This window comes from Salarias fasciatus, chromosome 18 (assembly GCF_902148845.1).
Source record: "Salarias fasciatus chromosome 18, fSalaFa1.1, whole genome shotgun sequence".
Lineage (NCBI taxonomy): Eukaryota > Metazoa > Chordata > Actinopteri > Blenniiformes > Blenniidae > Salarias > Salarias fasciatus.
The window spans coordinates 15,178,204-15,191,584 of NC_043762.1; the positions used below are offsets into that span (position 1 = coordinate 15,178,204).

The window sequence follows — 13,381 nt, forward strand, 5'->3', positions numbered from 1 at the left end:
GAATCTGGAAAACTGAAAAACGACCATATTGACAGAATTACAAAATCAACACAGTGTCATTTTTAAAATACTGCAAGTAGTTAAGGAACAACATTCAGCAGAACGTCTCATTAAGGTGGATTATTGTATTAGTGTGTATCCACATTAGATGTCTGTCTTTGCAACCACGGTCCTCACCAAAACAGACTGTGGAGCACATTACACGTGTGCATAAATCTCGACACTGACTGCCAGTGTGTAAAAGGACTCACTTCAAAATCTTATATCTTGTCTATGAAGCTTTGAATGTTCTCGGGCCAAAATGCATCTTAGATTTACTTACACGGTATGAAACATACATGAAGAGGTTTACTGTTGGTAGTGTTCTCACAGTTAGAAATAAACAATGCGAAGCCTTGTTCCTACACTCCTCACCTGTGGAAAAAAAAAACTTCCTGAACATCTGAAAACTGCTGACATACTCACTTTTTTTTTTTTTTTTACCTTAAAAATGGCATTACTTGATCAGTCTTTACAAATTAATTGTGCATTTTCAGAAAAACATAAAAGATTGATTTAATTGCAATACATTCATGCCAAAAATATTGATTTTCCTCTCTTTACGATACTTGACTATTAATTTGAATTGCAAAGACATTTACAAAATTTGAAATTACCTTCACATCTTTATTAGTTCATTCTCCTGACTGATAAAACTACATTTGACAAATAAAATCTTAAATAGTGTTAACAGTTTTGATTAGGGGGATCAGTTGCTTTTTATAAAACATTCACAGTAATCTCTTTGTCAAAACGTTGATATTTATCAAGGTTTTCTCAACCATTTAAAATCAAAAATACTGAATTTTCACTTGCAGAAAATGGTAATGGGTAACAAAAAGCCCTGCCCCATGAGTGTAAGAAGTGGTCAACAGTTGAACGTGAACATATCATTATGCATTAAGAATTAAAAATTCTTCTTGATGCTTTCAAAGCCATTTATGACAACAATCCTTTCACTCTGCCAGACCTCCCTCTCCACATTAATGACACCTTTCTGCTCCCTCAGAGCAGTATTATTATAAAAGTAATAATTTATCTCAAGTGTGCGTAAATTTAAATTGATTCTTGAGTGATGTGGATTTTTTTTTCAGGTGAAAGTTACCTCATAAACAAATCAACACAACTTTCAGCTGTTAAAGCCCAACCACAAGTCACTTTGTGGTAATCTTTCATTCATTTTTGTTAGGGAATCGCTTGTTGAGGTTGTTTCCATGTTTGATTTTCCCATGATTCAGAGCCTTTATGCTGACTTTCATCCACACTGCCTCTTTAAGTCTCTCTTCCCTTGTTATCTCTGCTGGACAGCTCATACAGATTTTATAATCTACAATCTCTGCAATTCTTGCTGGACATCTGCACACCTGTGTCACCTCGTCCTCACGCTCTCTCTCCTCTGTTGTCATGGTTACAGACATCAGAGAAACCAGCGCCTTTTTCCTTTGTTTTATTATTTTCTCATTTCCTCTCGTCTTCTTCGCATCGTTCGTGCTTTGTTGGCCATTTGACAGAGATATGGTAGGCGTTCAGCTCCTCTTCGGATAGTGAGTCGGGGGCGCGGCTCATGAGGTCGTGACCCCGAAACGACTTGGGGAAGGCGATGACATCCCGGATGCTATTTGCCCCAACCATGATGGAGATCAGCCGATCCAAACCTGGAAAAGCACGGAGTAACAGGACAATCAGCAACGAATTTAAACTTTTAGACCTGAAACACATGAAGGCAGCATTAAAAATGCAACCTTACCCAGAGCGATGCCTCCGTGAGGCGGCGCGCCTGAATCCAGGGCCTCCAGTAAGTGGGAGAGGAGTGTGGTGTCCTCCTGCAGAAAATCAAAAATATTTAACCTCGAGACAAACAAAATTGATTAACAATTTCTCTATGGAACAGAGAAACATTTCTTATTGCTGACCTGAAGGATAGTTTTCATCATGTTAGAAGTCATGGTGACTCTTAATCCAACACATTTAGTATTATTCAATTTTTCTTAAAAAAAAAAAAAAAAAAAAAAAAAAATTAAACGTCTTCTGCCATGTCATCTGTCCAATGTCAGTTTTTTTTTTTTTTTTTTTTTTTTTTAGCATTTTGACTTTTTCAACATGAATCTCACAATGTATCTAATCAATTTCACATTCCCTCACACTGTAACAACAGAGTAGCTATAAAATCATGTGTGTTTCCTCAGAGAATCAACTGCATGTTGAATCCCGACATAATGAGATAAAAGTCGACCTTGAGGATATTCTTCAAGACGTGATGCTGCTCAGCTGCCTTATGGATTCGAATGGAGCCTCCTCCAATCTCACTGCCATTTAACACCAGGTCATAGTGTTGACCTCGAACCTGGGAAGAAAAGAAAAAGCCATATGAGAGGTGGAACTCAACCTTTGTTCCAGGAAAATGTTGAATAATGACAGAAACTGCTATAAAACACTCTTTCAGCACCTTGTGTGGTTCTGTGTAGAGTAACTGTGAGTCTTCTGGCAGTGGAGCAGTAAACGGATGATGAGCTGACTCCAGCTCCTCTGGTTTGTCTTCTTTGGGCAGGAAAAGAGGAAAGTCCACAACCCACAGGAAGTGAAAGGCGGAGGGGTCGCGGAGTGTCACGCCAGAGGACTCCAGGAGCTGTGCAGACTGCAGGCGAAGGTGGCCGAGCAATGGACGCTACAAACAGAGCAGAGAGACAAAGTGATGAGAAACCAGAATGAGCAAGAAAAAGTTTGTCACCATACTGGAATTTTCCAATCAGCAGTCAGTAGTTAGGAAACCTGGAGTGGCAAACGATTCTGCCAAGCCACTGCAACCTACGATATTAGATCAAACACACTGTGTTTTTTTTTAAAAGTTATGACTTGTGGATCTTTTTATGAACATTTAGAACATGTTACCACAGTGTGCAGGGACCCAGCTGCCATCAGCAGCACGTCTCCCGGTTTGGCTCCAGTCGTCTTCAGCAGATTGTCAGTGACGGACTGAGACAGCAGCTTCTTCAGGGGAGACTTCAGCGTCCCGTCGGCTCTGATTAGCACCACACTCAGCTCCTTCAGACAAAACAGAGGCGTATGAAGACAAAGGCAACTCTCTGGTTTTTGGTTTTAGCAAGTACTTCTCCTGTTGCCCAGCAGCTGATCAAGGTTTTCTTTCTTTTCAGCTTTTAAACATAACAGTCACACATCACAGTGATCAAATCTGAATAATTGATGAAAAAAAAAGACTGATCAGAAACCTACCTGTCCAAACTGAGTCTTGGCTGCTTGTTTAAGTTCATCCAAAGTTTTCCCAGTGAAAAGATTCTGTTATTTAATAGAAGACAAGAACTGTCATTACAGACAACAGTAAATGATTTCTGTGTTTGAAATGTTTCCACCATATTGATCTTCCAGTACTTACTGCTCCTCCGGGGACACAGATGGCCTGGACGGTGCCTCCAGGTTTGCTAAGAGCAGATCTCAGGAACTCAACATCCGAGGCTGAAAAAACTTCACTGAGGTCGATCAGCTGGAGGAACAGAAGAAAGAACTCCAGACAAAGTGGCACATATGATGGGGAAAAGGGAGTTTTCTACCTGATTTTCTGCTTTGAACCAAAGCTTTTTCTAATTGACAGACATATCAACTCTCACCAATAAACAAAAGTAGGAGCCTTCAAAATAGATATACGATTATCTAACGGTTTTCTTTTATGAAGGCAAAGTCTACAGGCAACTGGCATTTCCAGTTTAGTATATAATATTCCATTAACATAAAAAAAAAACCCAGTAGTTCATCACCTTCATATTGAATCTGGTGTCAGGCTTGTCCACACCGTAGTCCCTCATGGCCTCCTCGTACTTCATAGTGTGGAAAGGAACCTTGATGGGGCCTTTCTCTGGGGGCCAGGAGTGCTGCAGCAAACCTTCCACCAGAGACATGATGCCCGCCTGCTCCACGAACGACATCTCGATGTCCACCTGGGAGACAGCAGGACACGAGTTCGCTTCATTTTCATTCAAACTGCATACTGATCCAGCCTAAAGCTTGATAAAAATTCAACATTAGGAATTCTGTCAAAGCTCGGTGTTCTTTCAGAGAGGAATTCAGTGAATGTTCTCTGCTTGAAAACACAAGTAAAAATCTTGCTTTCAGAAAGAGGTATGAGTTCAAATGTTACATCTTGGGGTCAATGCATGACCTTACCTGGGTGAACTCGGGCTGCCTGTCTGGCTTGGAGCCTTCGTCTCGGTAGCAGCGAGCTATCTGGAAGTATCTGCCACAGCAGAGGAGGGAGAACTCACACTGCTGCCGACTGCAACACTTCAGTTTTAACATTTTTACTCTGATGGGTTTACAATAAGCTTTTACATTTGTAAAGTATGCTTCTCAAATGTACAGCAGAAATGAAAAAAAAAATCATATTTTTGTAGATTATATTAGGCAATAACACAAAAACTATTTCAAATTGGTTTGACCATGTTTGACACGTGAAAGCATCAGTTTGGCCTAATTGTAATGACTGTTCAGCAGACTGACTTTAATTCCCTGAAAGCATCTACCTGTTCAAGTCAAAAACAATCAGATAAAGAAACAAAGAGCTGAAACTGAGACAGAAAACAAAGCACTTTACACACAAAAGAAACACAAAGCTGAACATTGACAGGACATTTTAAGTATATATTCATGGATCTGCAGGTACGGCGGTGGTGTTAGGGAGACATAAAACCTTGTTGTTGTTTTTTTTTGCACGCACCTGTCCACACCCGCCACCATGAGAAGCTGCTTGAACTGCTGCGGACTCTGAGGCAAAGAGTAAAACATCCCCGGCTCTCTGGATGGAACCACGAACTCTTTGGCTCCCTGAAACACACACACAGAATTACCGGATAACTCCAGTTTACATGCTTTTTATATTAAACATCATCCTATGTGATAGCTTTATTTTTGAAAACATATATCAACATAGTGAAACACAAGCTGTTCAAAATGTGGTTTATGTTTATGTAATAACTGAAGTCATACCCCTGGTGTCCTTTTAAACAAAGTAGGAGTTTCCACATCCACAAAACCTACATCAGAGAAAAACACACACAATAGCAATAATTATTCTGGTGTCTTATATGAAGCTGTGACAACAGCTCCTTCTCAAATGAAGAAACTAAACCTCACCTTGTACATTACAGAGATAATCTCTCATCTTCATCACCACCTGAGACCTCAGTCTGAGGTTCTGCTGCATCTGTGACGACCTCAGGTCAAGGTACCGATACTGCATTCGTAACGACTCAGATTTCTACACAGGAGGGGGAGAACAGATGAACTTTTCAATCCTGAAGATCTGAACTAGACATATGCGTGTGTGTGTGTCAGATTAGACACTTACTTTAACAAAGTCTTTAATTTCAAAAGGAAGCTTTTGACATATGTTAAAAATCTCGACATTTTCTGCCAGGACTTCAATTTCTCCTGTCGGCATCCCCTGATGAGAACACAAAAGAACAGAAACACAGTCATTCACTGTAATTGACAAAAGACTAATTTACAGATCATACAGAATCTTCTGCATGATCATGTCAGCAAGCTGCACCCCAAATAAATCTGTGGTGAAATATCAACAAGAAAAGATGATACACTGAGCTGCTTTCAACTGATTTAATGCTATACAATAAACCCTTTCCTTCTGCATTGATAAGAAGCCCTATTTTTCAAAACCAACCATAAATGCAAACCTTGTTCTCTTGTCCTGATGGACGAAGTCTCACAGTTCCTGTCACCTGGATGACCGACTCCACCGTGAGATCACACAGCGCTGATTTCAAACCACTGGCAGACTTAGAAGAAGAGGAAAGTGTTACATCTCTGTTAGTTAGAACAGTTTTAATCAGACACATTTCCAGTTATAGCTTGTGTTGAATTGTTTGTTGTATTCTTCCTTACTTCTTCCTGAGGAATGAGAATCTGTGTCAGGCCAGTGAAATCTCGCAGGATGACAAACAAATCTTGTCTATTGGAGACAGAAACACTTCATTAAAACTGAAATAAGTTTTGAATAAATTGGAATTTGAGCAGAACAGTACCTGAGATACTGGACCCAGCCACACAGAGTGACTTTGTCTCCCACATGATCCGATCTGAGCTCCCCACATGTGTGAGTCCTGAATGACAAACTGCTGGGACCTGGGAAAAAAATGACAGTGAGAACAGATTGCAGTCTTAATAGTCACTACATCTTATATTTCCTCTTCATTTCAACCAGGTTCCAGGATGGAAGGATGAGTCAATCACACAGAGCTGAGACTACATTTGCTCCCCAAACTATTATATAGAGTCTTAATTTATATCTGATCACTGGATTTACTGATGCTCTTGTACCCGGCGCCCTCCTGCTTTGCCCCCCTGTAGTGACTGTGTCAGTACCTGTGAGAGCAGAAGCAGACCTGCACAGTCCATGAGAGCAGCTCACTGCCCTGATCTGAGCTCTCTGCAGGAGGCGTCCTTGACTTGAGGTCGACTTGGAGCTCTGAAGCCATAAACTCTGAGTTCTCAGTCCATTGAACAGCCTCTGCAGCACAAACCTGCTTTTTGCAGCCATCTGGCTCAAAGCGAAGCTGAAGTGAAGTTAACCAAACAGGATCAGAACCGTCACTGTGTCCCCTCAGTGCATGTTTCAAAACACCCCACGCAGGATCTTCTCAGACGGAAAGACGCTGTCTTGAAGGGCTTAAAAATAAAACGACTTTATTTGTACAACGTGAGAGGGTTAACGCTGACAACCGGAACTAAGAAACATACTGCTGTCAATTCATCTGGTCCCGGTTCCGCCTAGAGGTCTTCCCGGTCCAAGACGGAGATGGTTTACACGATTTTCACTCGCATGGATTAGCTGATACGGCAATCAACGCCGCAGATTTATCCTATCCAGTCTTTTATAAATCAGTCACATGTAGCAGGAAGTGACGACAGAATTTAGACCAAAGTATTCGATCTGTGATGTGATCGAAAATTATATATCTGCCGATGTCTAGAAATCTTCACAACAGTATATAATGAATTAACTCGAAGTGCAAACGAAAGAATAAACATTGTAAATGTATTTAGAATTCTGTGTATCAGTTTAATTTCTATGTACCTTCTTTTTTTGTCATTGTTTAGTCAGAGTTTTATCAACAAGTCACATGACTTTGGCTTTATAGAAACAAATTATTGTAAATAATCAAACTGAAAATAACCCTCTAAGCTGTCACAAATATGTTTTCTCCTTCTGATTCACTATACTCCCCAAACTTTGTTCACATATATCAAATACACGATTATTCCCACTTAGTGGGATCTACTTCGCAGGACCCTTAAAGTGCCTGGAATCAAAGAGGTAATCATCAGTGTTTTAGAACATCTTACATAAATTCAGAAATATAATCCAAACGATCATCTTTCACTTTTCTCAGCCTTAATCATAAGTCTGCTGTCTTAATACTGGAGTGGAACCTGATGATTCAGACTGGAACAAAACATCCAGTGACTATTATGGAATTGGGATGTTTTTAGGCTATCCTAAACTCTCTGCCTACTTCTACAATGTTTCATTCAATATTGGTACATCTTCAAAAGAAGCGAAAGCTACCAAAATTCAACAATTTAATTCAATATGAACAGACATGAGTGACAACTCCAAAAAAATTTTTGTAGACATGTCCTGGTTTGGATTGAGGAGGGCGCTAAAGCGACGGAAGTTGGATACAAAGTGCTGATAATACCGAGAAGAAGAGGTTTGGGGGTTTGTCTATTAAATTAGGAAGTCGTGCTCGGACTCTCCTGGAGGTGCGTGATCTGTGAGGAGCGTCGGGTCGTGCGGACATGTCGGCCAGCAGAGTGATGAGAGCCGTCAGAGTGACTGAGCACGGAGCTCCGTCTGTCCTCAAGCTGAGCGCGGATGTGAGCGTCCCTCAGCCCGGCAGCAGGCAGGTGAGTCGGGTCTGCACGTCCTGCAGGGACTTCTCTTTCTGACACTTCCAGATGACAGGGCAAAGTCCATCTGTTTTTGTGCAAGTCACTGTGAGAGACACGGTGCATGCATTAAATCACTGATTATTATACATTTTCAGATATTTACAGATTAAACCCCAAAATTTCCAAACATACCTGCACGTGATCCCTTCTCCACTTGACAGTGGGACATTGAGCACAGCTCCCCAAATCCAAACCAGCTCCAATAGGGCATTGACACTACATCGGACACATATGGTGAGCTGGTGCAACTTCTCCATATCTGCTCTGATATTTTATGCATATTATTATTGGCAGAAGAGCTGTGCAGAAACTACACAATGTTAACAGTGCAGAACACCATGTAAGGGAGTGACTGCTGGAGAGAAAGATGTCATTGTTTCTGTTTATTTGTGACATTTAAAAGTTCAACAAAAAGAGCGTTGAAAGAAAAATATGTAAGTCGTGTCATTTTATGTTGTTTGTACCATTGTAACTGCACTTGGCACATATACCCCTTGCCAATAAATTATCTGAAAGTGCTTACAACTGTCAGTTGAAGCCATTATGAAATATTTTTTGTATTATTCTTGTGACAAAGTTTATTCAAAGAAAGAAAGAATCAAACAAGTGCGGAGATACTTGGGTTGAATCAGTTATCAGAGCATGTAGATGCCTTATATTTTGGGTACATTCTCATAGGTCCTATTGATTATTGATTACTGGAATTAGCTTAATCTAAAATTACCCATTATGCTGTTTGTGCCTCTTTATGGGCTCGTTTCTGAGAGGTTTTCCTTCAGCTGTGGTTTTCTCATCCTCTCTGGACTTTCTGCTGCAGGTTCTGATCCGTGTCCACGCCTGTGGAGTGAACCCTGTGGAAACGTACATCCGGGCTGGGACGTATGCACGAAAGCCCCCCCTGCCTTTCATCCTGGGCACTGATGCTGCTGGAGTGGTGGAAGCTGTTGGAGAGGGAGTCACTGCAGTAAAGGTCATCATTGACATGATAGCCTGAACGCACCAGAACTTTTCAAACAGTTGTATTAGCTGTGGAACAGGATGATCTCTGGTGTATATATTCATAGTTCAATCTTTTCAGGCAGGTGATCGTGTATTCACCACAGCCACAGAGTCTGGAGCTTATGCAGAGTACACTGTCGCCGCAGAAGACAACGTTCACAAGCTGCACGATGCTTTAGACTTCTCTCAGGGAGCGGCCATAGGGATCCCATACTTCACCGCCTACAGAGCTCTGGTTCAAAAGTAAGAGCAGCTACAGCAGTCAAGAGCGATTTCCTGAAAAGTATTGAAATGTAGGCATTATTTAGAGCTGTGGATTAAAGGATTTGTAGACTTTGGTTGCTTTTATTTTCTAAACAGTTGTTTTTAGTGATTAGTGAGTACCTGATAAGGGAGAGATTGCTTTGTGTGACTTATTTGAACTCTGAGCAGGAGAATTTACGAATGAATGGCTCCATAAAAAGCTTAGTCATTGCTATAAGTCACATTTTAGATTGGCACTGAACAAAGTTCTCAATTTGAACTTGACAGTAGCCAAGCTATATCACTGAGAAAAACTTTGGATATACAGAGTTATTAATGAACTTTATATGAGGGCAGGTACTGTAAGTTTTAACGTGTAAGTCATCAAAAAGGATTTTAATAAGTGTGATTGCTTTGAAAGCTGTTGCATCTGTGTCCCCTGGAACTTCTTCAGCTCTTCTGGAGAGACTCCAAGCTGCTCCCAGACCAAGCCTGAGATATAATCTATCCAGCAGGCCAGAGTCGAACGTGCCAGGTAACTCTCTACTGAGAGGTGATCAGGAAGCATCCTCATCCTCAACCGGATGCTCTGAATGTGGAGGAGTAGCTGATGGACTTGGAGTCTCTCCCGAATAGCTGAAATCTCACTGCACCAGGAAGAGTGATACCCGCTGCCCTGCAGAGAAAATGATAACTTGTACCCACTTGTATCGTCGATCTCATTCTTTCAGTCATGACCCAAAGTTCTTGACCATAGAGTGACTGCAGTGACAGCTTCACTGCAGCCAAATGTCTGGCTCTGTGGCCGACCTCACCATCCTTCCTACCATCACTCCTTAATAAGACCCCTAGAAACTTAACTCCTCCACCTGGGAATGGTGCTACAAGACCATGTAGCAACCACAACAAGGCCAAATGAAACTTAAAAAAGAAAAACTCGAATGCCAACTTAAACATCATTCCTTTTTTGGACTGGTTTTGAACCTGATGGCCATGTGAAACATGTTTTTACATGTCACGTTTTGCAGAGCCCATGCGAAAGCTGGGGAGACTGTCCTCATCCATGGAGCTAGTGGAGGGGTGAGACTAATTTTCTTTCTTATAGATGTTAAGGACAAAGTTCCACAGTTTTTTGTTGCAAAATATCAAATCAAATTAAGAAAGAATTACGACTAATTGATAATAAGATGGAACTGGGTTGTCATTCTTGGTAAATTCCTGCACACCTGCCTACACAAGGCTACAATTTCCCATGATTGACTAACATTGAGACAATAAATTTAAAATACTGTGCTCCAAAATCAAGTGCTTTCTCCATTAGGTGGGAGTGGCCGCGTGCCAGCTGGCCAGGGCTTTGAATCTCACAGTCTTGGGGACTGCAGGGACTCCAGCCGGGATGGAACTCATCCTCAAAAATGGAGCTCACCTGGCTTTTAACCACAGAGAAGATGGATACACCGACAAAATCATGGTATTCTCTCACAGGGAAGCACAAGCAGGGAAAAAAAAAAAAAGACTTTTCAAAATGAGCTGAGTTTTTTTGTGTCTTTTAGGAAGCCACTAAGGGTAAAGGTGTGGATGTGATAGTGGAGATGCTGTCCAATGTCAATTTGAGCAAAGATCTCCAGATGGTGGCCCAGGGAGGACGCATCACGGTCAGTACTGCGGTCTGTAGTACTGACCTATCTTGCAAGAAAGCAAAGTGTAAATAAACACTCCACAAAGAACGATCGAAAACTCTTCTCTTGTGGTTCTGCTTTGCTTTTATTCTTCAGATTGTTGGTTCCAGGGGCCCCATTGAGATCAACCCCAGAGACACCATGGCCAAAGAGAGCAGCATCATCGGAGTGGCGCTTTTCTGCGCGACACCGGTACAGTGAAGAAACACCTATACGCACTTATAATGATCATACATATGTGATGGTGTCATTAAACACCTGAAAGCTCAGTTCAGGTCCAATAAAGATCAACCATGTTTACAGGAAGCTTTCAATTCAAATGAATCACACATCTTTTTTTTTTCTTTCCCCTCTCTGCTCCTCTCACAGGAGGAGAAGAAGGAGAGTGCAGCGCTGTTCTTCAAGGGCATGGAAGCTGGTTGGTTACGTCCTGTCGTTGGTCCCAAGTATCCGCTGGAAAAGGCGGCGCAGGCGCACCACGACATCATTGAATCCCCCGGGGCTGCTGGGAAAATGGTCCTGACCATGTGTTAAAGTGCCACACGTCGAAGGTCACCTGCGGTGGTTCAGGAGTCACTCCACCCTTCAAAGATGTGAAATTGTGGTTAAATTGATGACAGAAATGAAACTTCAGAGTGATTTAATCCTTCGCCTTGGTTTGTGGAGTCTTCCACTGTGTAATGAAATGAAATCAAATGAAATTTTTAAAACTTTCACCCTGAATATCACAATATGAATTTAAATATATTCTTCCAGCATTTATCTTTGTCATATTTGTTGTCTGTTTTTTGATAATAAGATATTTGAGGAAATTGCTGCTTATGCACACACATGGCAATTTTATTTGAGAAAATGAAGAAAAGAGGAATGGCTCTGCCCAAAGGTTTCCAGATGAGCTGTCTGCTTCCTGTGAGGAATCTCAGCCAATGTTATGGTCTTAAATGTGTTTACCCCTATAGAAAACTAGAGCTGCTAAACTGTTTTTCATCGTATTACTAAGTTACTAACTAGCTAAGTTACAATATTTTAAAAGTAACTAATTACCAGGCAAAATAGCTATTGTGTCACTTTCAAAAAACGTGTTTAGATATGTCAAAGAATTTGGATCCCCTGTTTATGGAACTTTAAGGTGCGTGTTCAATTAGATGAAGCGGCTTTAGAAGATGGATGGATGTGGATAAATGAATGAATATATGATTAATGAAATAAATGGACACTTGACAGAATAAACTACAAACACCACATTAATCTAAATTACTCAAATGTTGTGAGGTAGCACAAGACACTAATCAAATTTTATATGTAGCTGCAGATAGCATTTCTGCATATTTATGGAAAGAATAAGAAAACATAATAGATATATGTCAATAGATGTCTGTACTTCCATTTAAAACGTGCCTTTGAATGACCCGGGCCGCTCTATGACGATATGTCTGTCATGTCACATGACACACTTTGCACCAATAGGGTTCCTTCTTTATGTCCACAAACTTCATGCTCCGTCGGCTCAGCTGGACTCCGGAGGAGGGAAACCAAGTTGAAAGCGGTGAATTTTAATAACAGACCCGTGCCTTATGTCACTCTCAGTAACGGTAACGACGCTGGAAAAAGTCATTAGTTGGATAACTTCTTGCTAAAAACAGGAACGCTGTTTATTTTAACGCAGTTACTCCCATTGTGACGGTAAAGCTCAATTTGACCCAGATATGCAAATGAGCAGCTTTGCTAACTAGATGATTGTCATTCAGAACTTTTATGACTGAGCAGTTGGCAACAATGTATCAGTTTTTAGATGACGTCATCATCTAATTTGACCTAGATATGCAAATGAGGAGCTATGCAATTTATATGATAATGTCGTTAAGAACTTTCTTGGTGGAGGAGTTGAATGTATCATTTTTAAAGCAACATTGTTTTTTTTTTTTTTGTTGGTTTTTTTTACACAATAATGTGCATGCACTTTCACTTTTACAGATAACCCAGTAGTTCCACATTTGTGGAATAGAAAAGACTCACTTTGTAAAGGAGTACAGGAGAAAGAAAGAGAGCACATACCAGAAGAGAGACACAGGTTAAGCTTGCAAGATGTATTGACTATTTTATGACTGCTTATCTGATGATAGCAAATCACAGCTGACAGATCACTGATACGCTTCAGAAAGGTGGACAAACTTTCATGTACTCATGATGAGTATCCAAAATAGAAAAACCCTAAAATGGTATTTAAGCTTTTATGTCTTATGTTGTGTGTATGAATTTCTGTGTTATTAGACTACACCATCCACAGTTTGAAAAAAAGAATTTGAAAACGGTTAGGAAAAAAAGCCAGTTGAAAAACGAGTCATGATGACAGTGCATTTTTTGAGAATCTTTTGTGTTTGATTATGTCACTCAAAATGATGGACGAGGGACATCGGCACCGCAGAGAGAGATGTGATGAC

At 40.7% G+C, this 13,381-nt stretch overlaps 2 protein-coding genes across 2 annotated transcripts; one reads left to right on the forward strand and one right to left on the reverse strand.

Annotated features, from left to right (window-relative positions):
• Positions 1-105: 105 nt before the first annotated feature.
• On the reverse strand, positions 106-6,813 carry dars2 (aspartyl-tRNA synthetase 2, mitochondrial). The gene is made up of 17 exons (XM_030115881.1): positions 6,430-6,813; positions 6,090-6,189; positions 5,950-6,016; positions 5,742-5,843; positions 5,396-5,491; positions 5,182-5,305; positions 5,035-5,081; positions 4,766-4,872; positions 4,216-4,285; positions 3,810-3,989; positions 3,431-3,538; positions 3,271-3,333; positions 2,929-3,081; positions 2,486-2,704; positions 2,273-2,383; positions 1,787-1,862; positions 106-1,694 (listed from the first exon to the last, which is right to left on the reverse strand). Exons 1-17 carry the CDS (start codon positions 6,602-6,604, stop codon positions 1,498-1,500), a joined length of 1,995 nt encoding a protein of 664 aa, XP_029971741.1. The 5' UTR covers positions 6,605-6,813; the 3' UTR covers positions 106-1,497.
• A 1,033-nt stretch (positions 6,814-7,846) lies between these two features.
• LOC115405311 (quinone oxidoreductase-like) lies at positions 7,847-12,007 on the forward strand. The gene is made up of 8 exons (XM_030114849.1): positions 7,847-7,974; positions 8,837-8,989; positions 9,098-9,261; positions 10,290-10,341; positions 10,583-10,732; positions 10,815-10,916; positions 11,037-11,132; positions 11,310-12,007. The coding sequence occupies exons 1-8, from the start codon at positions 7,867-7,869 to the stop codon at positions 11,472-11,474; spliced, it is 990 nt and encodes a 329-aa protein (XP_029970709.1). The 5' UTR covers positions 7,847-7,866; the 3' UTR covers positions 11,475-12,007.
• Positions 12,008-13,381: the final 1,374 nt, after the last annotated feature.

Bases quoted from the DNA above. Each gene is read 5' to 3' on its own strand.
- dars2 (XM_030115881.1), bottom strand. From the start codon at position 6,604: ATGGCTGCAAAAAGCAGGTTTGTGCTGCAGAGGCTGTTCAATGGACTG. The intron at 6,017-6,089 runs GTACTGTTCTGC...TGTCTCCAATAG, and splicing joins GGCTGGGTCCAGTATCTCAG to ACAAGATTTGTTTGTCATCC. The intron at 3,539-3,809 runs GTGATGAACTAC...CTGTTCCTCCAG, and splicing joins ACACCAGATTCAATATGAAG to CTGATCGACCTCAGTGAAGT.
- LOC115405311 (XM_030114849.1), top strand. From the start codon at position 7,867: ATGTCGGCCAGCAGAGTGATGAGAGCCGTCAGAGTGACTGAGCACGGA. The intron at 8,990-9,097 runs GTCATCATTGAC...CAATCTTTTCAG, and splicing joins AGGGAGTCACTGCAGTAAAG to GCAGGTGATCGTGTATTCAC. The intron at 9,262-10,289 runs GTAAGAGCAGCT...CACGTTTTGCAG, and splicing joins TACAGAGCTCTGGTTCAAAA to AGCCCATGCGAAAGCTGGGG.